The 25535-nt window shown below is 44.2% G+C and overlaps 1 protein-coding gene across 3 annotated transcripts in view; it reads right to left on the bottom strand.

Annotated features, from left to right (window-relative positions):
* lsamp (limbic system associated membrane protein) overlaps positions 1 to 25535 on the bottom strand; it is a 470076-nt gene that overhangs the window by 15281 nt on the left and 429260 nt on the right. For all 3 annotated transcript variants that reach the window (XM_030395195.1, XM_030395200.1, XM_030395187.1), the window contains 2 exons: positions 4948 to 5076; positions 3810 to 3930 (listed from right to left, as the gene is read on the bottom strand). In XM_030395195.1, the coding sequence (XP_030251055.1) occupies positions 3810 to 3930; positions 4948 to 5076 (250 nt within the window). The remainder of the gene's footprint in view (positions 1 to 3809; positions 3931 to 4947; positions 5077 to 25535) is intronic.

Below are 25535 nucleotides of genomic sequence, written 5' to 3'. Positions count from 1 at the left end.
CACAGGCAAAATAGAGGAAGGTGTTCACGGAGTACAGCTGGGACAAAAAAGTGACCTGTTATCTGGATATTTTCACTGGCTACAGTGGAAAAGCTTAAGAGACGGTAACTGAAGGGTTCCGAGTTCATCATGCATGTAGCCATCAAACGCGTGTTTGACAACCGTTTACAAGGTTCTCATTTTGGAACAAGGTCAGACAGAGCCTCTTTTTGCAACCAACTCACGGAGCTACTGTTATCTAACTGGTTACAGCTGATAAAATCTACCTGCAAAAGTTCTCATTCACCCTGCAAATGGCTGAAACAAAGAGCCCATTTACAACAGCGACAACAACAAAAAGAAGAAAATAAGAATTTCGAGTAATAAATCTGGCACTATAGGCTGTGTATGCGCTGTGTAAGACTCGAAAGCTTGACGGCAACTGTGATTAGCATATTTTCTCCGTGATTTAAATGCAGATTCCAGGTGTCGATGAGGTCCGGGTAAATAAGACACAACAGGCTACGGAGCATCAGCTCTGATTCTCATGGTGGGGACTGTAAAATTAACTAACCAAGCGAGGATAAATGATATTATTAAGGCACATTAACATTGTCATCCAAGGAGAAAGTGTAAAAACACTTTCCGGTGGCACATAGGGAGGATGGGCCGTGAACAGGCTCATCGCCAAAATCCTCCAGGGGACTAAACAACTGAGATAGATGGAGGTTGGAAACAACAGATAATGCAAAATATTTCAACCACCATAAATCTTTCTTTTCAAGCCCTGGCGTGATAGGCCTATTACTTTAGAGACCTTATACCTGATAACACTTGTGACTCTCCCACAGCACCCCTCCCCCCTTAATCTTCAGTGAACTTTTACTGTTGGAGTTTGGGGGCGCGAGAGAAATTGCAGATCATGGCGCTCTGCATGTGCAATTTTCTCATCATTTGCTGTTTCCCCTTCAAGCTCCCCCATTCCCAAACTGACTCGCGCGGTGAGTTTGCTGCAGAGGAGGGAATCTCTCGGGTTATTAGGCGGCTAGTGTTGAGATGGAGAGCCCGCCGTTGCCTTTGAATGTTATTACACTTAGATCCTCGTCAAGTGTTTTCCGGATACATGCGTATGACACTTTCAGTGATAGCTTTCCAATGAACATCTGCGTCTGGTCACGCTTTTTGCGATTTCACAGGGGACAGCAGAAGCCTGATTTCCATTTCAGTAAGAACTGCCTGCTCGGAAGGGAAAAGTGACTACAGTATGTAGATTGTATGCAGGAGAACGCTTGATCTCTTCTCCCTTTTCTCTTCTCACAAAGACTATCACAGAACCCTCTGTTGTCTCACACAGAAATGCCCAATTCGCGATGAAACAGCAGCCTAGCGAGTGATTAAGTGGGTGATTAGTCATTATCAAACTGCACAGATGATGTCATCAAATTAAGACTGGGATGCGACGACGGGACGAGAGCGAGGGCAGATTTGACAAAAGGGATCAAAGAGATCCAACATAACCACCGTGTGAGATGATCCGGGGCTTTGCTGGCACACGGACAAAGTGATGAAGCTGCTGAAGCTGCTGCTCAGGAGATGACGGCGAAAATGACTAAGGAGAAAGTGTGTAGAAAGTTTCTGACCCACGCGATTTATAAAAGGGCCGCTTGCTGAAAGATCACAGGTTGGACCTCGCGCAGCCGTGCAGCCGTTTCGTCTGGTGACAGCTCACAAATGAGCAGCCAACGCAGCGCTCGCCCAACGCTCGCAAAGTGAACATCGTTTGACACGACTTTTAATTTGGAAAGAAATTCTATTCATTAATTGGCCGTTAATTATCTTCATAACAGGAAAACAATCGAGCCTCTTTGCAGCTGTCATGGTCATGCCTAAGTGAACCCAATGTAAATCTAATTACTTTGCCTAATCAGTCTGTTTGTAGTGACAGCCGCACGAAACAAGTTCGCTCCATGCCTCAAAGCGAGTCAGGTCGAGTCAAGTCAAGGTTCTTTCTGCCGCCTGTCGTCACGTGTCTGTCACCGGCACCACTCTAGAGCTGTAACTAATGATCAGTCCAATCAGATCAATCAATGATTCAATACAGACCCCACCGATATAAACGGCCTAGGCAGGCAACACATATTTACACACTTAATGTTAGGTGGCGAGCTCTAGTGGCTGTATTAGTTACGACAGGAGCAAAGGAGGAAGTCGGGTGAGGAGGAGGACGAGGTGGATGGGAGAAACACCTCCAGACTTTCACCCCGGAGACCACTGTTCATGTCATAGTGAGACCCAAAAGTCAGCATACTTATGGTACACGTGCTATCTCGGCTTGGCTCAGTTTGACCTAGCAGGTCAGCTCAGTGTGGCAGGGATTTGTAATTCCACTACAACAGGGCCACCTGCCTGAAGGTGTTTCCTTAACTGACGACGTGCTTGTCTTGAATAACGGTCAACGCAGCAGCTGTAAATACTCTTCCTCTTCTTCACAATAAAACTCCCCACCTATTTAATTGTTGTAATGCTTTTACTATAAAGCAGCAAATATCAAGCAATGATGGCTTTTAGCCAGCAGTAACTTCCTTACTTATGACTCCTGAAACAGCTGAACGCGAACATGATAAACCTGTCACCTCCATTTGGGGATTCCCTACTTTACAAAATAAAGCAGGTGTCTCAGGTACAAACCGCTGTTTACAGGAGGGAAACTAAAGCAATTAAAGGTCACAGAAATACTGGAAGCTGAATGCAAATAGTCCTCCTAACCAATCTCACCACACGGATATTTGGCAGGGAGACGGGTGGTTGTGACGGGTCGGCCATGGTCACAAAACATCACGGTAGCCTGTTTGATGTCAGGGCGGGCACACTCTGGCCCCACATCAGAGAGGGTCCATCTCAAGCACAGCTGAGAAAAGCTGGTACTTACATACTTAACTTACGTCACATACGTAATGTAACTTAACTTCTGTCAGTAATGTACTCATTTTAACCCACAATCTTTTACTAAACCTAACCGAGTTGTTTTGGTGCATAAACCTCACCAAATTGTGATCATTTCACAGTATTAACCTGACACAGTATGCCTACCTATGGTGCTGCCTACCTATGGTGCTGTTTAGTCATACAGTATGTGCCATCATATACGTAGTTTTGGGACTCATGGCAATTTACCTATTCCAGTTCATCAATACTAAGACGATCACAAACACAAACTTTCCCAAACACTTGTAATTGCATGTACAGTAAGAGCTTTTTAAAGTATTATGAAGGTATATTGTTTTGCTTTTTTTTACTGGAAACACTTTGTTGTTTCCAGTAATCCACATGTAGGAGAGAGAGGGAGAGAGAGAGAGGGAGAGAGAGAAGGTTGTCCATCTTGGAAACATTACAGGGCATCATTAGAGTAATAAAGAGGCTTCAGAGCTTCAGGATGCCTGCCTCAGTGGGTCATCCTTAGAGCTGATATACATGTTTGTGATAAAGGGCTAATGGCTAGTGCTCTACCTAATGGCTTGTTGGATACAGCTGGTTTATTTTAGCTCTCTTTCTGGGTCCGTGGTTGGGCTACAGCATAGGAAAATGCACAGACTGAATTTGCAACATCGTCTTGGAGCAGGGTGGTAGTTGTATTTGATCTCTAACTGATACCTGCCGAGTGTTTCCAACTGTTTCTCGCGACTATTTGATCCTGAAGCGTCCAAGTAGAGGATTAACTTTTCAAAAAGTGTCCGAATGTTTTGTCACCTCCATTCGGGGCTTCACTACTTTACGGCGCTCTGTACAGGTGAGATGGTGGATACTGTTGTGTCAGTGTGTCTTGCGTTTACCTTTTGTCGTCTCTGTACCACTCAAACTCTGGTGTGGGCACGGCGGTGGCGTCACACTGCAGTGTGCCCATGCGGCCCACCTGAGTCTCTGAGCTCTGGGTCTTCTTTATTGTCGGAGGATCTGCGGAGTCACATAATGTTGACATTAGTTACATCAGCAATAACCAAAAAAACATTTTATTTTGTCAAGTATATTTAAATTTAGTCAGTGATACAAGCCTGGGATGGAGGAAAAACCCCTTTGATATGATGCCAAATACTGTGTATTGAATCTCACAGATAAAAGCGAGCGAGCAAATAAACAAACCAATAAATAGCTTGAATAAGCTCGAGGCATTGAACGTTTCTCCTTCATTCTGTCATGCACAAATATTATTCTAGTCTAAGGCCTCCAAGCCTTGAGAAGCGGCGTATGATAGATTACTCCTGGCTGGAGCAAATAATCAGTGCTGAAACTTCAAATTCATCAAGTTTATTAACTACCATAACACACGCCTAATGATTTCTACAAACACCACAATGGCCAGAAATATGTCCAATGTGGATTAATGCCCATTTTCCATTTAGGATTAAACACTAAGAAGTGGCTTAATATAGAAATATTTATCATTTAATTCAGGCACTCAGACTTGGCTAAAGTGCGGTGTGGGCAAACGGCCATACATGATTTGTTTGGATCAAAGAGAATTCCATAACTCCTCTGGGGCGAAATTGGGTTTGTGATGTCTCATGAGCTTTTCATCAATCCTGAGCTGCCAATGCGTGCATTACAATCCTCAGATCCAACAAGGACCCCTGATAAGATGTAATGAGGTGATCTTGTTTTGAAATGCTAAGTGCCTCTTAAATGGCGATGCGGTCTGTGAGAAGTACCATGGAAATGACAGTCGCAATCAAAGATGGGGATCGTTCTCTCTACCTGGATTCATCTCGAGGAGAATGAAGTGCACTCCAAAACGTTTGAGTTCTAGCCATCACCGCCTGTCACGCTAGATCCTACATGTCTCTACCCTTAACGCTAATCTTGACGTTGGCCTGCTTCTGCGTGTCGAGCCTATCGTCTCGTGGAACATCTGACATGGAACGTGGTGAGAATAGTGATGAGCGTCGAGCTTGGAACATGGTGTCGTTTACTCACAGTTGACGACCACGTTGACGTATTTGACATCAGACTTGACGTCATTGCTGGCTTTGCATTCGTAACGACCCGCTTGGTTTCGCATGATACCTATAATGTCCAGGTACTCTTCTCCGTCCAATGGGTCTGCTGCAGAGAGGTACAAGGAGTGACAGGGAGGAGAAGGAGTGATTGAGATGGACATAAAGGAGAAGAACAAAGAGAGGGACAAGAGAAAAGAGGAAAAAGGGAAATAGTTAATACTGGGTCTTTGTTCTGGAGTTACAATCACAGTTGCAGAGTCTCTAAACCAGAATAATCAACTGGCCATCAGTTTCAATGAGAAACTGAATACAATATTTTGCTAGATGATCATGTTGAACATCAACAGAATGAAGGTGAAGAACTCTTAAAGAAACACATCAACATTTTGAAAAATTCACGTGTTGGCTTCCTTGTTGAGAGCCAGATGAGATGATTGATACCAGCCGGTTAGCTTAGCTTAGCATTATGGCTGTAAACAGGGGGAAAAGCTAGCCCGGCTTCGTCCAAAAGTAGAAAAAAACCCATAATATTATGGCTCGTCTGCCAGTGTGTAAATGTCAGTAATTGACATGTTATATCTTGCTTGTGTTATCCACAAAAACACAGAAGTGTAAAGGCAGCAACTTTTGTTTGGGCAACCAAATGTGTAATAGAAGCCCCAGTCGACTGTGTCAGTGTCACGCTTTGCTGCACCCAGGTTTGACGTTAACATGTTCTAATAGAGGTCCAACTTTCAAAATAAAGGCACCAAAACGTCTCACATAGGTTTAACAAAAAACGCTTGGGCCTAAGATAGCTACTTCCTTTGAAATCAACATTGACTATTGACTTCATATGGGACCCAAACCCATCTCCCCAGTTTAAATCCTGTGTTGGAACCATACATCCACCCCGCCCTCTTCTATACGCTCACTTTCTTGCTCTGTATACTACGGTCATCCTCTGCCCCGCTCAATATCTCCCCCCCCTCTGGTTCTCGGTAGATGGTGGGTGTATTAATGTTTGTTGGCTAGACTATTTCTTGGCCAATCACAGTGAGTTCCTGCGGTCTCCCAGGTTGCCTCACAGTGGTGACAAGACTCAAGGAGGCCATTGCTTAAGATAAAGAAATAGTTGGTTTGGTCACATTTTCCATCTAATCATCACACTGTTTACATCTTCTGTACATGAATTTCTATTGCAAACAGGTACCTTTGGATGTTTTATATCATGTCTTTGTGGTACTCCTCCTCCTCCAACTACTTTAGCATCTAATATTTCTTCTTTACTGTATTTTCTTTTACAGTTGAAACTGGAAACAAAAAATAGAATTTATCAGCATCGTTACGATACATGAGTAATTCTGGCCTCCCGTGAGAGCACTGCTATTATTTGGCCACCCACGTCAGCTTGGCAAGACCGCCATTAGTGCAGAAGACATGTAAGCACTTTATCACGGAGGAAGCAAAACGGCCAGGGACATGCTGTTTCTAAACTAGTGTATGGTTAGGTACTAAAGGGAATGTGATACCAATATCAGATATAGATCTTTAATGATGTCAATATGCTCAAAAACACATGTTTAAATGAGAAGAAATGAAATGAAACTGTTCATCCATGAAGACAAGTGTTTAAAGTTTCTCTGAGCCACTGCAGTCGAAGGTGAGGTGAAAAGCCTGCTGTGATAGAAAGGGAAGGCATTCTTGGTGTTGCAGGAAAAATGAACAAAAAGCGTGAAAAGCGAAAAAAAAAAACAAAACAAAAAAACAAAAAACAAAACGATGTTGCACCACTCTCTTTTTCACCCCCGCACACCTGGCCAGTTGCCACTTGAAAAGGGTGTGCTCGGGGGTTTTTAAAAGTCGCAAAAAACGACACCAGAAAGGTGTGGGTGGAGAGTGGGTTTCACATGCTGCCCGACCACCTGACAAAAACTTCGGCTGAAGCATACTGACACAGCTGAGACCTGCTTCTGATGGAGGGCTTAATACATAGGACGGGAATTTGTGTTGGAAAACCCAAATGGCTTGGATTGACTCTTCAACTGAAAGTGCATTTAATATTCAAGCAGTTGTTAAGCAGAATTTTATTAGCCGTTTGTCTGAAGATGAATAATATCTGCAACATGTCAGGCTAACCATCTGAACAGAGTCTGAGAGAAAACACAGACACTACCAGACAGATATCCCACTAATTGTTCAATGAGCAATGCAGCTAATTAGCCGTACAAAGAACACTGCGTCTCGGTGTCTCATTAGGAAAGATGGTACGTCATATTAAATATCTGTTGGTGGGTCAGGAGAATGAAATGGCAAAGGTTTTGATTTGCCGCCCTGTCAGTTGCACTTCATCTTTCGTCACATCTGAAAACAGCACTGGTGTGAAGACCTTTAAATATCTTTGTTTGAGGAATCAACTGATTCTGGGTGAAACAGCATGACACCAGAATTCATTCGATGTGATAATTAATGCTGCAGGATGTGACAGCAGCCCATGTTCGCACATAAGGTTGTCCAACGTCTACGCTTGACTTGGATGTCTAGTCTGCATACATTTAAACCTGTTCGGAAAGAAGATGATTGGATATTGCAACAACTTAATAAGGAATCATCTGCTTGTTGTCTGCATACATATTTAAAAAAGATACAATTATCTGCACCGAATAAGGAAGCGGGTCTCCTAGGACAAATGTAAGAACTACAATACAGTTGACCAATACCTCCCCTAATCTGAGAAAAATAAGCAGCGATGGAATCTTGACACAGGAAATAAATTGCACAGAGGAGATCTCTGGGGTGAATGGGGGAAAATGCACTGTTTGTAACAAAAGTAAATGTCAGCAGTCGCAACTGTTGGAGAGTTCAAGCTCACGTTACGAGCCAGGGGGCTGCTGGCTCTGTGAGGACGAAGCGCTGTGGCCTGAGAAATGAACCGGCGACTACGGGGACTGTCATATGCGAGGTTAGTCGAATAACAGCTGTTCTGCTTTGCTGAACGCGCACAAATGCTGTGCCATTTCATGCCACGACGCTCACAAAAACGCCAGGTAACAACACCCCCAAAACACCGGTCAGACTTTTGTACACGCCTGAGGCTCAAACGGCAAATATCTACAAAAAAAACAGAGAGCAAAAAATAGCACTACTCTGGTCTCAGTGTTTGAGACCGAAGGAGAAAAACAAAATGATCCAAAGCAAGTGCATGATTGAGATGGAGGTCAGCTGATAGTGTTATTTCACATTGATTGAAAGATCAGTGGGATCATGATCAAAGTCTAAAACCAGATCATATTCAGCTCTCCCTGGACGAATTGCCAGAGTAACGTGATTGGAGAGGGCATGATTGAAAATCTGTTGCCATGGAAATTCCATTGAAGCTCAATCTCTTCTTCAGCGCCTTGGTTCGGCGGTGGATAAAGAGAGAGAGAAAACCAGGTGACTGCTGGGATCAAAGAAGTGAGGGGAGAGGGGCGAATGTAAATGAGAGACGAGACGAGGCGGCTCGACCCGCTTTTTTATTTAAACGCAGCAATTAACTGCCGGTAATCTTCACCTGGTGCGTAAGGACAGCGACTCAATCATTGACGGATGAATGGGTATGGCGAGGTATTGTCTGAAGAAACAATTAATTTCAATACCACATTTCACGCGCCTTTGTCCGCGTCCACGAGGGAATACCGCTCCCTGCACGTCGGCTGTGTGCTTCACATGTTATCTGTTTAATGAAGCGTAATGAAGATAGATTGGTTAATCTTGTCGCGGGGGAATTAATCACAGTGTGTGTACAGTATGCTGCGTGCGCCCGTGTGCGGAGGAGTGATGTCTCTATGGTGAGTGTGTGAAAAGAGCGTGCGTGAGTTTGGGAGGGGGGGGGACACATTTTCAGGGGGGCCGCTAAGAGCTGTGGCCGTGTGTGCACATTAGGGAAGCCGCATGAATCCCAGCGTTGCGGTTTACCCTCACATTTCTTACGGTGGAAAAGGTGGGTGCCTGGGAGGGAAATAGTTGATTGAATGAAGTGAAAGTGAAGGACAGGTAGTGGACATCTTGCTCTGACATACTTGCCTTTTTCTATGTTCCTCCCACACAGCCTTGATATCATCGTGCTAACTTGCTCACAATGACAAACACCAAGCTGCAGATTTTTTGCAGGCGTAACGTGCGCCCGGCCGATTTAGCGTGCTGACATGCGTGCATTTCCTAATTAGCACCGGACACAAAGCAGAAGCAGAGGGCTAATATCCTTCATTATGAGGGCGGGCCTATTTGGTCACAGAATTTTGATTTGATGGTGGCGCTACACAAAAAGTCAGGGGATCACCCTGAAGTCATTAGGATTGATCAGTGTAGCATGGCTACATATTGGCTGAAGCAAGATCGCAGGTAGAATGTTACATGAGTGGAAATCTTATCATTACCAAGTACAAATGTTCAAATATAATCATGACATTTGGAAGGGTCATTCTGCTCACTGATAACAGCGTAATACAAAGCACTGGTAACAATACTGTTAATATCAACTTAACAGTTTGATTAAAAAGTTGAGTCCTCGAAAAAATGCCCATACACTTCAGTATGTGGTATGTCCTCCTTTTGCTTTAATGACAGCTTGCCCTGGAGCTGGCATGGGCTCCACAAGTTGGTGCAAACCCGACTGACTCATGTCAATCAGTGTCAGTGTTCCACAAAGCTTCTTGTGTTGTCACATGCTGGGATAATATCACTCATCCGGGTCTGCACAAACTTTCGACTGCTCTTAGCTATATCGCTGTTGCGCTCACAGCAACAGTCATTTCTGAGGACTACAACTGACGGTTGATTTGCAGTGCAAACGGATATGAAATCCGCAAAACTGGTTTACTTCTGTTTGTCTGTATCTGTTTGTTATCGTCTAACTGTTAGTCTGAGCTGTAAGTTACCTAGTGCATTATATGGGGGCCTATTACAAGGAAGTTATAGTAAACATACATTGCAATTGGTTAGATGAGTAAGTTTAATGGCAGCAAATGACATTATAACTGGTGAAATCAACAGTAGCCAATATACTGTAAACTGGCTTCTTAAGACAATACTGAGTATTAAAAAGTATTATAAAATGCTAAAATTCAGACAGCAATCTTGAGGAAAAAACAGTAAATTGATTAGCAGATAGATATATAGATATATAGATAGATAAACAGACATACATACACTCCTGCCTTTTAAACTCTGCTGTTACCCAAGGCTCTTTTTGGCAGTGCCAAACAAAATATGCAGGTCAGAGTTTGAATTCCAGCCAAACAGCACTGCATTTCTTGCATGTCTTTTTATTACATTTCCTTGTTAGAAGTCTTTTTCTATAGCTTTCCACTTGGAGTGTGGGGCATGCAAGTGTCAGTAGCCTCGAGCTGCTCCAACAATAGAATTCGCAATGAGGAGCACGGAGGGAATAGGCGGCGGAACGCATTGTCTTTTTTTTTTTTTTTATTGTCTATTTTATACTCTGAGAGACTAGCACTGGAGTAGAAAACTTGTGGTCGCAGAAAGTTTCTTTGACACCGCTGAACTGTGGAGTCTCGGCAGATAAAACACCCCCCCAGACAAGGATACAGTACGAACTGAAATCCATCTTTCTCTGGAATATAAACGCTCCGCTGCGTGTCACCTCTTGGATGCAGCCATAATTATGTAATGAAAATGCTGAGTGTCATAAGCTGTCCCAATTTTGTGCTTGTAATGTTTTTTTTCCAAGAGGTATCCCGTTTTATGGGCCACATATCTAATTTTAGAGTGGAACTAAAACGTGATTATCAGAGAGGACTGTATACCCAGCCTGCAGAAATTCTAAACTGAATTACCTTTGCTGAGGTGCTTGGAAAACATCTCCTTTTTCTTTTCTTTTTTGTTTTATGAAGGCATTGTTTTGGAAGTTGTTGGAGAGTAATAACTGTGATGTAGGAGTTTAAAATACTGTGTGTATTATCCCTCAGAGCCAGAGAGATATGGGAAAACCACTGTGCTCCGAAAGGATACCGTAAATGGACATCATGTAATAATTGAGAATTCCAGGAAACATCTCAGAATAATCATATTATACATCTATCCTGCGCTACAGCTGAGAGATGAAATGAAGCACTTTAGTCCGCTTGTCTCTCTGGCCATTACGGTTTGAAAGCTTATGGAATTTGCTGGAAAACCGGATGAACAAGTGGCTTGTTTGTAAACCTCCACAATGCAGCACAATGTAGCACACACTTGCAGCAAAGTGGTGACTGAGTAAGATATTCAAAAACAGCTTTCGCCACTTCTTGGACACCTCAGATTGTTTCTCTTTGGCCATGTGTGCTGGTGCTAATCGCGCGGGAAAGACGGCGCGTATAATTGCCGTCTTTTTCCACACATTATGCTGTTGAAAGCCCCGCGGCCTTTGGGATGTGCAACAGCAGCCTTTTGTGAGTGAGTTCGGGAGAGTTGAGGGGCCTGCTGGATACTGATTTGCATAGCGCTGGCAACTCTAAGTTTCTGTGAACGACTGCAAGTTTTCCATGTCAGTTAAAGCTCTCTGTAGGTGTGAGGGACAGCAGTGGGATGGGAGCACCGACGCACGTGACCCCCACCCCCCCAAAAGCAAGAGAGGGGACCAGAAGGAGGGGAGAAAGGGAGGAGGCGGATGGGTTAGGGATGTGAATCACAAACCCAGCAACTTCAGCTGGCAACTGGATGGCGCTCATTTGCATAGCCTCATGCATCATTCATCGGCATCACTTTACCACAGTGCGAAACATTACATTTATTTTGCAAATGCTAATTTATGTTAAGCAGCTGATTTGAGAAACTTCAGAGCTGAAGAGCATGAAAGACCCCACGACATTTCTTTTCTTTTGTCTGCACGAGTGTGACAGTGTCTGTGTGTGTGTGTGTGTGTGTGTACATGCACATACCCATCCCTCCCCTCTGGACCTTCAACTCTGCGTGTGTGTGTTTGATCTCGCGTGTGCGCTTGTGTTTGATCTCGCGTGTGCGCTTGTGTTTGGACAGTTGGACCTCGCAGAGCCACGTGGCGGCTTATCTCCCCGTCAGGAGTCAGTGTGATTTAAATGATGAGTCGGCACACATTGCTGGAGATAATCCAAAATAGGACCGCTCAGAAACTAAATGAATGCTAAGCTAACTCTATTGACAGTGTGCTGCCAAAAGCAAACTTGCCATGCAAGGCAATATCGCTATCTTAAAGGAACGTAGCACTCAAAGTTCAGATGCTTGTGACCCTTGTGACTTCAACTTGTGAGGACCGAGAGTGAGGAAAGACAGTCGGCGAAGATGACTAAACATTATATGAACGAGGCTCACTCTCATTTCCGATTTTTACCTCTACCCCTTTTTTTTCGAGTGCCCCTCAGAACAGAGTCACAAGGGGCAGTAGTAGAAAACTCCCCCTATGAGAGGGAGAACAAACCGCCCTTCACCTGTTGACATATTCTCAACATACAGACATTAAAAGAAAACTGCAGTGAAACGCTGGTATGATGTCGTTTTGACTGTCTACAGGTCAGGTCTGTTTCTGACGAAAACCACGCTTGACTCGCGGTTAAATTAGGAGCCACTCCTGATCTCCAAACGATGCTGCCCCAACCTGTTAACATGGACGCTGAAATGAAAAGCAGGACGTTAGGCCACCCAGTGACGATCCTGCCATTATCACAAAGGCCATTTGCCACACTCACAAATCACAACTTCACGCTATCAATCAAGCCATCTCATAAAAAAAAAAAAAAAAAAACTGCAACATTAGCAATCTGTGCTCCTACCCTGCAAGTCTACACTGATGGAACGGTACCAACTACAGCAAGCTCAATGCTGGACTTAAGTTAAATTTCGGGCGTCACGTGCCACCAAAGAGAGGAATGCAGCATCGAAAATATGGTGGATGTGTAAATGCCATACGTGTGTGTTAGCTGGCTAGCTAGTCCTCTACTGAGACATCAGCAAACTAGCTGCAATTGTTTTGGAGGACCATCATACAATAAAGCAACTGAGAGTTTGCTTCTGAACAACTGTCATGTAGGCCTAATTTCTATCCCGACACAAATTGTGGCACCTTCTCTTGGGTATGAACACGCAAACCGAGAGGTAGAGCTAAGTGGTGGGGGTGATGGGTGCATTGGGATTGGGTCTAAAACTTTCAAACATCACACTGAACTAGCTGCAATTGTTTTGGAGGACCATAATTCAATAAAGCAACTGAGAGTTTGCCTCTGAACAACTGTCATGGAGGCCTAATTTCTATCCCGACACAAATTGTGGCACCTTCTCTTGGGTGTGAACACGCAAACCGAGAGGTAGAGCTAAGTAGTCGGGGTGATGGGTGCATTGGGATTGGGTGTAAAACTTTCAAACATCACACTGAACATTTGTGAAGATTTATGTCATGTAGATAAATCTTCACAAATGTTCAGTGTAATGTTTGTTAAGATTTACGTCATGTAGATAGATTTTCATCAGCAGTGGTGGTTGCTTAACAATGAAGGCAACAACTCCCATGATCAGACTACTGATGTACTTTATTTTGTTTTGACCGAGGGACCCCTTGGAGCAGATATTACGTACCTTGCCTTTAAATGACAATCATCATTTCACAGTAACAATAATACAACATAAATATTTCTCCTCCTCTGTGGTTGGCTAGGAACAATCACTTAGAACCTGAAATATCTTAATTCCTTCCAAAGGAAAGCACCATAAATATCCTTGTGGGACTCTTCTTGTTAATGTGCTGCGTCTTCATTGCACAAATTCTAATGTCATAATACACTTGGCAGCAGTGCTGTACATCGAAGAAGGAATCCTACACGAACAATATATTTTCAGCGGGCTAAGGACAAAAGGAGAACTTCCACTTCTGTTCACAAGCCATTTGCTGCCACTGGCGCTGGCAGTGCAGAAATAACACAGGTGTTGGAGCCAAAAACACGACGGCTGTTTATTTGCCGCTTCTTGAGCCGAAGCAATGATACGCACAGCCGAGCGCTGCGGCAGTCTGTTTTTCTGAACGCTGTCGTTCCTCTCTCTATCTCATTTTACTTGCCTTTGTTGTTTTTTGTTTTTTTTTCGAGGAAACGTCGGTGTGGTTCCTCCCGGTGTGGCCACGCATTGTGCGGCGCATTATGCTGTTCGGTTGCTTGTCCTGTTCATGTCCGAGGCTCTAAGAAGAGATTAATTGTTGATAAAACAGAAAAGGGGTCTTGTGATTGAATTCCCATGAAGGGAAGTTGGGTTGTCTGCTCTCTCCTATGCACAGCTGATAAACGGATCCAGCCTATTGTTGTGGGATGACTTCTCATTACTGTCTGGACAGATTCAATGGGCTTGTGTTTGCCATGGGAGTATGTGTTAAGCAAAGAGAGCAAGGTCAGGCCCGGAGTATCGCTGCTCATCCCTATATCACTGTTTCCATCTGCGCTCTCTCCTCTCCTGTCTCCATCGTGAACACACAGCTGCATGCAAAAGGCACACTCGCACACACACACACGCCTGCATCATTCATGCACCCACACTACGTCATGTCAGGAGTGAGATAAACTCAGGGTTATGTTGAGTCTCTGCATGTAAGGCAAGAGGTTTGGCTTCAGGGGATAAATGTCGTCGGGAGCTGTACATGAAGATAGGAACACAAGGATATGTGTGTTTTTGTGTGTGTCTGTGTGTTTGTGCGTGATGAGATTTGTTGTCAGTAGGCCAAGGCCCTGTCACTCACTGCTCAACACAACCATGACTATCAATTCTATTCAGCCACTAAATGTAGCACCTGCATAATCGCCGGTAAATCACTTGCCTCTTGCAAAAAGATATCTCCATTTCTCTGCACCGTATCTGACAGATGACGCACACACACGCACACACACTCACACACACACACAATCATGTTCTTAGAGAGCTTTACTAGAAATAATTGAATTGAATTCAATATTTTTATTCTTTTTACAAAAGGGTGAAAATGGTGTGACAGCAAAGTGAGAAGTTCACAAGACAAAAAGTCATAATATCATGACAATCGTATTGTAACTTTCTGGTTAATACTAGCCTGACCGCCGCTTGGCGCCACCTCCGGGTGGCATTCTATTTAATTCTGCAATCTGTGCTTTAATGGTTTCAAAATCCCCAAACTGTCGCCACAGGAAACAGCAACAATCTTCAAACTAGCAGTGTACATGCTGAAAATGTTGGCCCGTTACCCGGACTCTAAGCTGTTCACTCACACTGCAAGCCTACACAAACTAGCAGCTGTTACCTTTTCTTTTGCGAGAACTTCTTTTTCGCAGTGCCACCATCGCTGCATCCTGAGTTTAGTGCCGCCCTGTGTGATTCTGATCGGTTTAAAGAGATACAAACAAGCCAGAGTGTTTTTCACCCTGCACCAGAATGAGAATCGATGCAGCATGACCTTTTCGCCTTTATTCTCGAAACACTGCAGCTCCTTCTTTAGAAATGTTTTAACTTTCTTTCTCCAACTCTCAGATTTTCTTTTCCTCCAACAATGGTCAATATCCTAATTAGCAAAGGTTATGACAGCCACACACGGATGGGAAAAGAATCGATGGAAAACATGTCTAGGGCTAACTCCATTGGCAATTAGCAATTTGCAATAATGTAACTTTCCCTCGTCCTCTACAAACAAGTTTTCATAATCTCTTGTTCTCTGCTCTGCTTAGGCTACAAGGTAAAATGACTCGACCGGGACCCTAAAGGTGATTGTTGTTAGCTGTAATTATCGCTGTGCAGACTCAAATAGAGTTAGTTGCATCAGTCGGGATTCATCACAGGAGAGATGAATACCATTCTTTAAAAAAGATATTCTCTCATTTGTTGAGGAGAGCACCATCTAACACCTCACTCCCATTGAAGGTCACTTGGGTTGAGTTCTGGGGAATGCAAAGGCAATAGTATTTTATTCAAATTATTTTCTATTTTCTTTACATACCAATCCATTCAATGCAACCCATGCCCTGTTAGGAAGCGTTTGTTACATTTCTCCACTCATTTATTTGGTTTTTCTACAGTTTGTCTGGGATTTGTCAATGGGAGCTGCCCAGTGCAAACACATTCTTCAGCACTGTCTGCTGGAGCAGTAGGGGGCTTTGCTCAAAGGCACGTCAAGAAAAGGGGAAGACGGTACAGCAGAGAGAAGACGGCGTGTCTCCATCCTCCTCCCCTGCTGGCTTACGTCGAGCTGGGATTCAAACCAGAAACCTTCAAATCGACGACTTCCCTCAGCCTCCCCCTCAGGCCACTGCCTCCCCGAGGGGCTGTGTGACTCGGGGCTCCTGAAAAAGTGCTTACAGCCCTGGAAAAAAAAAAAAAGTGCTGACTTTCCACACAGCCGAGAATTTAAACAAGTGTGAGCTCCAGTGTTGAGCCGGCCCAGCGGTGACTATACACCTAATGAGGCTGGGCGGACACGGGGCAAGCTGTGCTCGTGATGTTCTGTGCACCGTGTGACAGCAGACTGATTCCAGACCAGCTGCTGATGGCGCCGATTGTAAACAAACAAGCTAACAGTGACAGTCAGCAGATCTCAGACCTGCTGAGAGACGGAGGAACAGCTGTCTCTCCTTGCTTCCGAAAGGTCTTGTGCCGGTATTGATCGGGCACACACAACCACACACACACACACACACACAGTCGCACACATCTGGAGACATGAGGCGGGAGGGTTGACCTGGGTTGCTCTGACAAGAACCTGTCACCACCTCACACTTCACTCCCGCAATCAGCAGGCTTGTCAGCAACTCTCTGTCACCGACAGCTTGCCTCACAATGACGTGTGTGTGTGTGTGTGTGTATGTGTGTGTGTCTGCTGCCTAATCTCCTCACCTGCTCCTAGTTACAACACTGAGGCACCTATGTATCTCCGCTCTTGCCTGCCTCACTCTCACCGGAGAGTCGGAGACACGTGTGTGGGTGTGTGTGCTGTGCCGAGCTCTCCGGCACCACGTCTCTCCCCAGACAGTGAGATGAGGTGCAGAGAGGACAATCGAAAGCGACTGTCATACTCTGCCGAGGGAAGAGATGGGAGGATGATGGAAAGAGGAGGAGACAATGAGAGTGAAAATGAGGAAGAGGAAGACGGAGTGACAGCAGAAGACGGATAGACAAAAAGTCGCGGGGGTGGGGGTGTTGGGGTGTTGGGGGGGGGGCTGGGGAAGCTTTCCAGACAAGGTGACAGTCCTGGGGAGACTTTCCTGAGCCCGGACATGGAGCGTGGCCGACACTGCCGAAGCCGGCGGAGGAGGGATGTCAAGGGCACTCAGCATCAAACCTCTAAAAGGCTGCCCGGCCAAGCACTGTTATAAAAGGGTTATGGCTTCAATATTCAGCCGGATCATATAGCGCAGGAGCACGGGCTGCGGTCCAAATCAATTCATTTGGACAGATGTCTTTGTTGCAATGAAGCTGTTGTAGTAGATTCATAGCTACCCATTTACAGTAAGCTGATGCTATTATCCAGAGCACCTTAAGGCTTCAGTGTGTTGCCCAAGGACACAGCGGCAGTAAACGTGAGTGCTGATGGACAGAAAATTGGTGCTGGGGAACTTAAACCGTTGATATTTTGGTTACAAGACACCTCTTGCAGCCACCCGCCCATTCAGCCGCAAGGGTGCAGCGTCGTAAAGAAGTCGAGGCTTCTTTATGACTCGAATTTAAATCACCGGGTTCTTTATGCTTTCAGTGCAAGCTCCCTGGATGTCCAGATGTGCGTCTCCGCTTGAGTGGGCCTGAGGTTCGGCAGGGTCGCCCTCCCTGCAGTGCAAAATGACTGACAAACTCTATTACACCAGAGAGGTGAGAGGATCTCGAATGCATAATTGAACAATAATTATCTACTGGAGTTACTATAACTAATGATGAGAACGATTGCACATCTAATGAAACTCGCTATTTGCACGCTAAAACACAGTTCTGCTCTTCCCCTCTCCATCTCCTGCCAGTCTCCCTTATCTTTTTTCTTTGCGCTTCTTTGCCTTTCTCCTGCCCCGAGGACAGCATCACTTCACCAGTTTCTCCTCTTTCCAGTGCTGCGTGGGTCCTCGCTGTGTCACGGGACGCCAGAGGCAGCCGGTGGGCCTGTATTTTCATACTTGTCTGACCTCTATTTTGGTGGTCTGAGAGGCATGCAGTGAAGGATTCCTTGCTTGACCAGCGGCTCCATTTCCCCCCTTATCGTGCTCAATGGGGTGCCGCCATTCTCCCGGCCTCCCTCCACCTGGAGCTCCAGTCTATCACCTTTAGCTACCAGTCTCGGGGACTTGAAAAAAAAGAAGAAAAAAAAGGAGCAGACTCACGCTGGGAACCAGCCGGCTAAAGAGAACGACGACAACATGCTTGCAGATCAATGCACACGCATGTCGCACTCCACCTGGAGGCATTACAAACATTACTCTAGCACACGTGTGCAATCATGCTCGCTCTCTCTCTCGCTCTCTCTCACACACACACACACACACTCTTTTTCATCCCATCCCGCTGAATATGCCTTCACCTCTGCCCCCCCTCCTTTCCTCCCTGCTCTATTGATCATTCGTCTCGCAAGTCGGAGCATGAGTTATTCAGTCAATATGCACAGCAGTGCCCACGCAGAGGCTGAACAAAAAAGTGTTTGGATAAAAAGTACAAGAACTACGTGGTGGTGTTGTGCTTCCATTCAGCGCGCCTCGAACAGATGAAAAAGATGTTATAAAGCTCCTCTGCACATGAAGACCAGACACTACACCTGATGTGAGTGCACATAATAGTATTTGCGAGTGTGAAAATACTCTTGCGAGGAAGCACAACAAGCTCGCCATGACCTTTGACTGACTGTCGGAGAGCGAGCAGTTGCCTAAGAGAGCTGCCATTTTCATGGGGCCATCATTTGCAGAACCTGAGTTAACATCTTTCCGATTGTATTGTGGTATTGTTTGAAGGCATTGATTTCTGGCTGCTGACAGTGTGCAACCAAAGGAGGGGAGACAGCGGGCCACGCACATGTGCCTGGTTTTTACATGCACAGGTTTTCAGACTAATTAAACGCCGCCGCCTTTGAGCTCGATGTTATCAAACAGGATGGGGCCGATATCATTCGATATTTTCACTCTTGAAAATGATGCACACAGTGCTGTGAAAGCATAAAACGCAACGCTTTGACTGCTGATAAATCACACTCGTGACGGGACTCGAGGTAAAAGCCGTTAATGCTTATTGATTGTAAAAGTGAAGTCAAAGACAAGGACATGAGGGAGAGGACTTTCAGGGCTTAGATAAAACTGTCATCCAAATGATTTGACAAACTACGTCATGTGGAACTGCCCTCACAATCAAGAAATATAGCGTTTCCTGATCTGACGACCCTCATTGGTAGGATGACGTTATTTATCTGCGCATGCCAACTGTTGAAGGACCTCATGGTTGCAGTGATAAACACTTGGCAAAGGCAAAGTTTAGAGAGTGATCCCAGTCTTGGTTTAAAGAAACCGATTGAGTTGTTTGAAGTTTTTTTACCCATCCACCCCAACCGTTTTTTGGTCAGTCACTCCCTCACCTGCTTCCGTTTTACTTCCTTTGTCACTTTGAAAACACGTATTGTTGTTGGGAACTTCCTGCAGCGTCTGATTCTGTCGATTTTGTCGAGAGGGGAAGTCTCACAAAGCACTTATAAAAGAAATGGTTCATAACTACAATCAGTTTCATACAGACCACTACTTTATGATTGCGGTAAGTGTGACACTTTGCTCGTTATTTGCTTCGGCAAAGTCGAGCCACACAACAAATAAAACCCTTTGGGTGAACCGGTGCGTGTACGACTTTAATGAGCACCTTGTTTGCTCAGCCCACAAAAGCCTACATCCTTTACTCATAACGAAGCGTCTCCTGCCTCATTGTCATCTTAGATCACGCTCAAAGGGTTGCAATATTTACCGAGCCGCAGAGTTCCTTATTTCATCCGGTGGCTCTGTGCAGTCCCGACACAGCAGGTCCAGAAATCGCTGCCTCAGATCTGCTCTAGCGATGTATTATGAGACCTCGGGAAAAATTCATTCAATTCAGTCCCCGAGTCCCTTAATTACGACTGTAGCTCGGTGATGTGCGAGCAATAACCTGCCTGACTTCTTGTTTCAGTGACAAACACAGAAAGTGTCTTTGATGGAGTCTAATTATGTATACATACACACAGCCCCGGCCCTGAAAATGCTCCTTCTATTTATCACTCAATCTTCCCGGCACTATATTTTGTCGTTAAGGAAACCTAACATGTCAGTTATAATCTAATTAGCTCGGTGATAACCGAGCGAGGGAGGCTACAATAACAGTGAAATAAGATTGTTTGCAGGAATAGCAGTTTCAGCTGGGATGCCCCTGTAGAAACAGATGACAGCCGTAATCAATGTGGACACCCTGAGAATCCCTCCTATTAACTATCTCATAAACAAATCCTCGGACGGAATTCCAATTTAGGCAGTCGGCAGAACGCACAGCTCCAGCATCGGAGGCATCATTTGTCACTAAGGTTATATGAATTGTATAAGATTGCTCTAGCTTTTACTGAGCCCCCGAGAACAGAAGTTTTATGGGCAAAACTTTACAACAGGCATATTCCAGAGCTGACGTGCTACAGTCTGCAGTTTGAAGACTCTGTGGGCTGTCATAGTCAGTTTGGTTTGTTGAAGTCCGGAGTTTTACAGTTTTGTCGGGTTGATTTAAAGCTGTTTCACAACATATGAAAATACAATTAAAGTTCAGACTGGTTACATTTTTAGGCAGACAAGTTATTTATTTGAAATTCTAAAGCTTACAGAGCTTGTAGAAAGCTGTTTTCATTCAAACCAATACTGTGACCGTGAATCAATCTTTCAAAATGTGTATTGGGTCCAAAATGATTGTTTTGTTTATGTCCGTGTAGGAATTCTGACGGTTGCCTCCAGATTCTAGCAATTTTTGTCAGACAACAGTATAACGCTGGCATAACTTGGTGTCCATGTTTCGTTAGCGATCAACAGTTCTGTTAGTTGCCAGTTTGTGGAAATGTTAGCTAGCGTTAGCAGCTTTAGCTCGTGCACGGACTGTCAATCACTTGAGATGATGATTCGAACAACAGCAGTGTTGTGATGTGAATGCAGTGGAAGAGGGGAGACTGAATGACACATTGAGAGTTTGAATGTTATCAATAACACCTTTAAACATGGCGTTAACTGTTGGGTTTAATATGATTGGTTGCTTCTATAGTTAGAAATCTGCATGTATGTAGGCTATGTATACGTTTCATGGGGCCTGCTTACACTGTGGTTACACAGTAGTGATACATTCACAGGTGTGCTTAAATTTGGCTGCAACTATTGATTAATTTCCCTACAGATTAATCTGTAGATTACTTTGTCATTACCTGATTAATTGATTAGTCTTTAAAATGTTAAAACATGTTGAAATTGTCCAATTTCCCAAAGTTCTAGCTGACATCTTTCAATTACTTAATTTGTCTGAAGTCCAAAAATATTCACATTTGAGAGGCTATAGGCAGAGGATTTTGACATTTCTTCTTCTTCTTCTTCTTCTTCTTCTAAAAAAAAGACAACTAAAAAAGAATAACTGAATTACCAAAACAGGGCCTAATTATTTTTGTCAACCAATCAGCTAACATTTGCAGTTCTTAATTTGAGTAACTAGATATTGACAAGTTAAACAATCATCAAATCATCAAAATGGAGTGAATATGGCTTAATAATAACATGGGAGATTCATTAGTGTTAGGCCATGTTCACTATTTCCTGCATGTAAAAGTTTTGCTCTACTTCACACTTAATGGTAACACAGACAGGTGGGAGATGGGCACCTCTGAAAAGAAAGTGCTTATTTCTAGTGTTTTGTGAGACAAAGAAAACTTTAGCTGACCAACCACAACGAAAAGGGATCTGGAGCGTCATGGCCCAGATTACAACGAACAGCATCGACAACAATAGGAGGGTTTTTTTTCTCTAATACATATTTGCAAGCTATATGCAGCCGGAGCCGATTGCTCCGTGGACGTGGCTCATCCTCTTTAAATAGTGCCAGTGTCAGCATGTCTTTATGCTTCAAGCATAAAGGCAGAGTTTGTTTTTCTGTCAAGGCCATGCATAATCGTTTCCCCTTATACCACTTCTTAGTAAAAAGGTGAAAACAATGCACTTTTGAGGAGGAGATTCGGTGGAAAAGACAAACAGTGTGTCTTTGTACCTTTCTGATACATCATAGTCTCTGGGTGACTGTCATCATAAATACAATCTTTTTTTATAGTTTTTAGTATTTTTCATTTAATCCAGCTTTATACTCCTAGTCCACTACACTTTATAGGTACAGTATTGCACTTTTTACTTAGATTTAGATCTGATAGTTTAGAAAGGACAACACATTGTTAAAGATTCAACGAGAATGGCACTCAATAGAGTGCATACCTCCGCCAAGGCCGGAACGGTCCCCTTTAATTCAATCAAGCCCATAATCCCATATCAAATAACATTCATTTAAATCTGCTGGATCCAGATTAAGATGATATTAAGATCTGCATCAAACTGTACTCACTCATAGGTACCAGCCACCTAAATACTGAATGCTTTCATTAAGGTTCATGCATTATTGTCTGAGAATCTAACGAAAATGAACATGTTGATGCCATTTGTAATTTTGTTTAAACTACTACAGTTGTTGTGATGAAATGAGAACACTTATTTATTTATAGTGTTGTAGCATTTCACCGCACTCTGAGCTTTTCACCTTTAAATACAGTCCCTCTCAGCTCACCTCTCATCTTTTTCTCATTTGCTCGTCTTTAAATCGCACTGCCCACTGACTCCTCAGTGACACACACTGCACGCCACCAGTCATGTGCAAAGCGGGGGCAGATATTACACCACCAGGTTGAAAGCAGGCGTGGGAGGCTGACGGTCAACACCTCTGAAAAAAAGCTGTAGCTGACCTGAGTGTTTTCTCTGACTTACACACTCGGTTGCGCATCTATTGCCATTTAAATGACTGTGCGCGCGTCCGTATGTGTGTTTTATTATGAGTTTGAGTGTCATGGCGACTTGAGTGTGGGCACTTGCCAACAAAGTGTTTTCTCCAGGCTCTCATGGCAATTACTGCAGTGGTGAGTAAGAATTAGGATTCAAGTAACGACAGGTGTGAAGTGTGAGTTAATGTGGTCATGTGGTCACCGAGGCGAGCGATTTTCACACGTTCGCGAACGGCAACGTGCGCCCGATGTCGTCGATCAGAAAATGCATGTAAGTTATGCAAGGATGAGCTTCAGCCAGATTGTGGCTCTCAAGTATCAATCATACTTGAGTCACTTGCAGTGTCGTTACTAATTTGCCTTGAAAGTTGTCGGCGATGATTTCAGACTCGAGTTGCACTTGGATGACTTTTAAAAGTCTCTCAAAAGGTTGCGGTGACGCATTGTGAATATCGGCGATGTGTTTTGCATTTAACCTGATCTACATCAGAGTGAGCACCTACCATCAGTGTAACTAGCTATGACTGTGCTGTTTCTTTTTAAGGTGCAAATGGTAGCCACTTGCTTAGTTTGGGCGTTTTATGTTATACTGTCGCGATAAAAGTCAGAGGATGCAGTTGGCCAAGATTGGTCAAGATGTGTGTTTATCCATAAGGTTGATGACTAGTGATTTACTGAGCAGTAAATCGTATATATTGTTGTTCAAATGTGATCCAAATGTAGGTACGTTAAGAAAACTTTCCTCTCCCACTCAAAATATGTATGCCCACTTTGCCTTTTGCTAACTTAAATGTATTCACTCTCTGCATCCTCTTGATAAAGTTCCCCTTTGTCTGTAGGTGTCTGCTTCATTAAAAAAAAAAAACATCCTGCATCCAATAAATCACAACAGGGGTTCCTTCCGTTCTGCTTCATAAACTAAAAGATCTCCGGTGAAATGTGGGGAAAACGTTGCATTGTTGGTACGAACCGTTAGGGACGCTTGAGCTTGATCCTCATGCCGTGGAACTGAGACTTGACTCAGCTCTGAAGAGAAGACACGAGTTCTGACATGAACTGGCGTTTTGTGACTCAAGAAAAACACGTGTAGTCCCGGCAAACAGTTGAGAGCCCTTGCTACCAGAGCGAAGCGGAGTTACCGCCCAGGCAGGCGAAGGCGTGAAGCAGTGAGACCACAGGCTGCCAGACATCATTATCTCTCTCAGCAGTCCCCCGTGCGCTCTCAAACTGGGTTAGACTTATGGATTCTGGGCGGCAAAGACGCCCGCAAAACAACAACAAAAAATAACAACTTTGCGCCTGAGTTTTGCAAATGTTCCAAACCCCCTCCCCTCATCTCTGCAGCCACATGTGCCTGTGCAGACTTACAGCCAGGTTGCACTTGAATGGATGCCGACGGGATTTTCCTTCTATCGCACTGTCTCCATGTCACCAGTCGCACTGTTCGGTAAAGGACAAAGACCTATTGAAGTTGATCTGCCCACTACCTCCTCGACAAAAACACGAGAGAATAAAAAGGAGAAAAGCTTCTTCATAGCGAGCGTGCAGAGGCGTAGATACTAAGGCCCTGTACACTGCAGCTTAGAAAATCCTCCTATTGAATATATAGCTTTTTCCTTCCCTCTGTATCTCCATCTCTATCCATTTGAGTGAAACATCTGTTTGGACTTACGAAGGAGCTTCACCTGCAGTAACTTTGCCAGGCATCTGAACCTTGACGGCTCCTCTTCAGTTTTTCCTCGGGAAGAAAAATGAGAGGGAGCTTTCAGATTTCTGGCACAGCGCTGTAAAGCAGCCAGTCAGATCCATATGGCTCGCGGGATTAGTCTGAACAAATCACTCTCCTTTAATGCAAACAGACAAAAGAAGAAAACACACACCCATCCGAGTCGCTCGGCTTCCAGGTGCACGGAGCAGGTGTATTTGATGAGACGCGTCTGGAGCGCTGACAAACTGACACGGTAATTGATAAAAGGCGCGCAAACAGAACGGCGTTCAATCAGCTCATGGCTGAGCTGTTGTCATCTCGAGCATCTCTATACATCACAACACGACAGGCTCTTCGGCAGCTGGAGACATTGTTCTTTTCTCTGAAATTAAATCCCCAAACAGTATGGCCAATATGTGAACGCACATACATAGACAGAGGTATCATCCTACGTTTCACAGCACGTACAAATATTAACATGGCTAACACAGAGAGATGAATATGTGATGTAAGTAGCAGTATTTAAGTAATAGTACGTACTGGAAATAATCCACTGATAAAGCACGATTTGAGGAAGAAGTGTTAATAACGGGAAAATACAAGTCAGTTTTATTGATTTCTTCTTTTGGAAACAGAGGTCGTTATTCTGATAGGAGGGTCCACAGATGGATTTAAAGTTTAAGGATTTAAAGAAGGAGATGGCGCTGTGGGAGGAGGTCCAGGCAGTCGCTGAAGTGTCATTGAAAGAATGAAATAACTTTTTTTTTTTTACAAAAATTTGAGAAGTTTCGATCAGTTTGCACCTCTGAGACGTCCCCCCGACTCCAGCTTGTCGGTTTGACGTCCATACTGCGAAGCTGCAAATAGTGCCAGGCTCCAA

The sequence above is a fragment of the Sparus aurata genome, chromosome 2 (assembly GCF_900880675.1).
Source record: "Sparus aurata chromosome 2, fSpaAur1.1, whole genome shotgun sequence".
Classification (NCBI taxonomy): Eukaryota; Metazoa; Chordata; class Actinopteri; order Spariformes; family Sparidae; genus Sparus; species Sparus aurata.
This window is presented reverse-complemented; position numbering and strand designations above follow the sequence as displayed.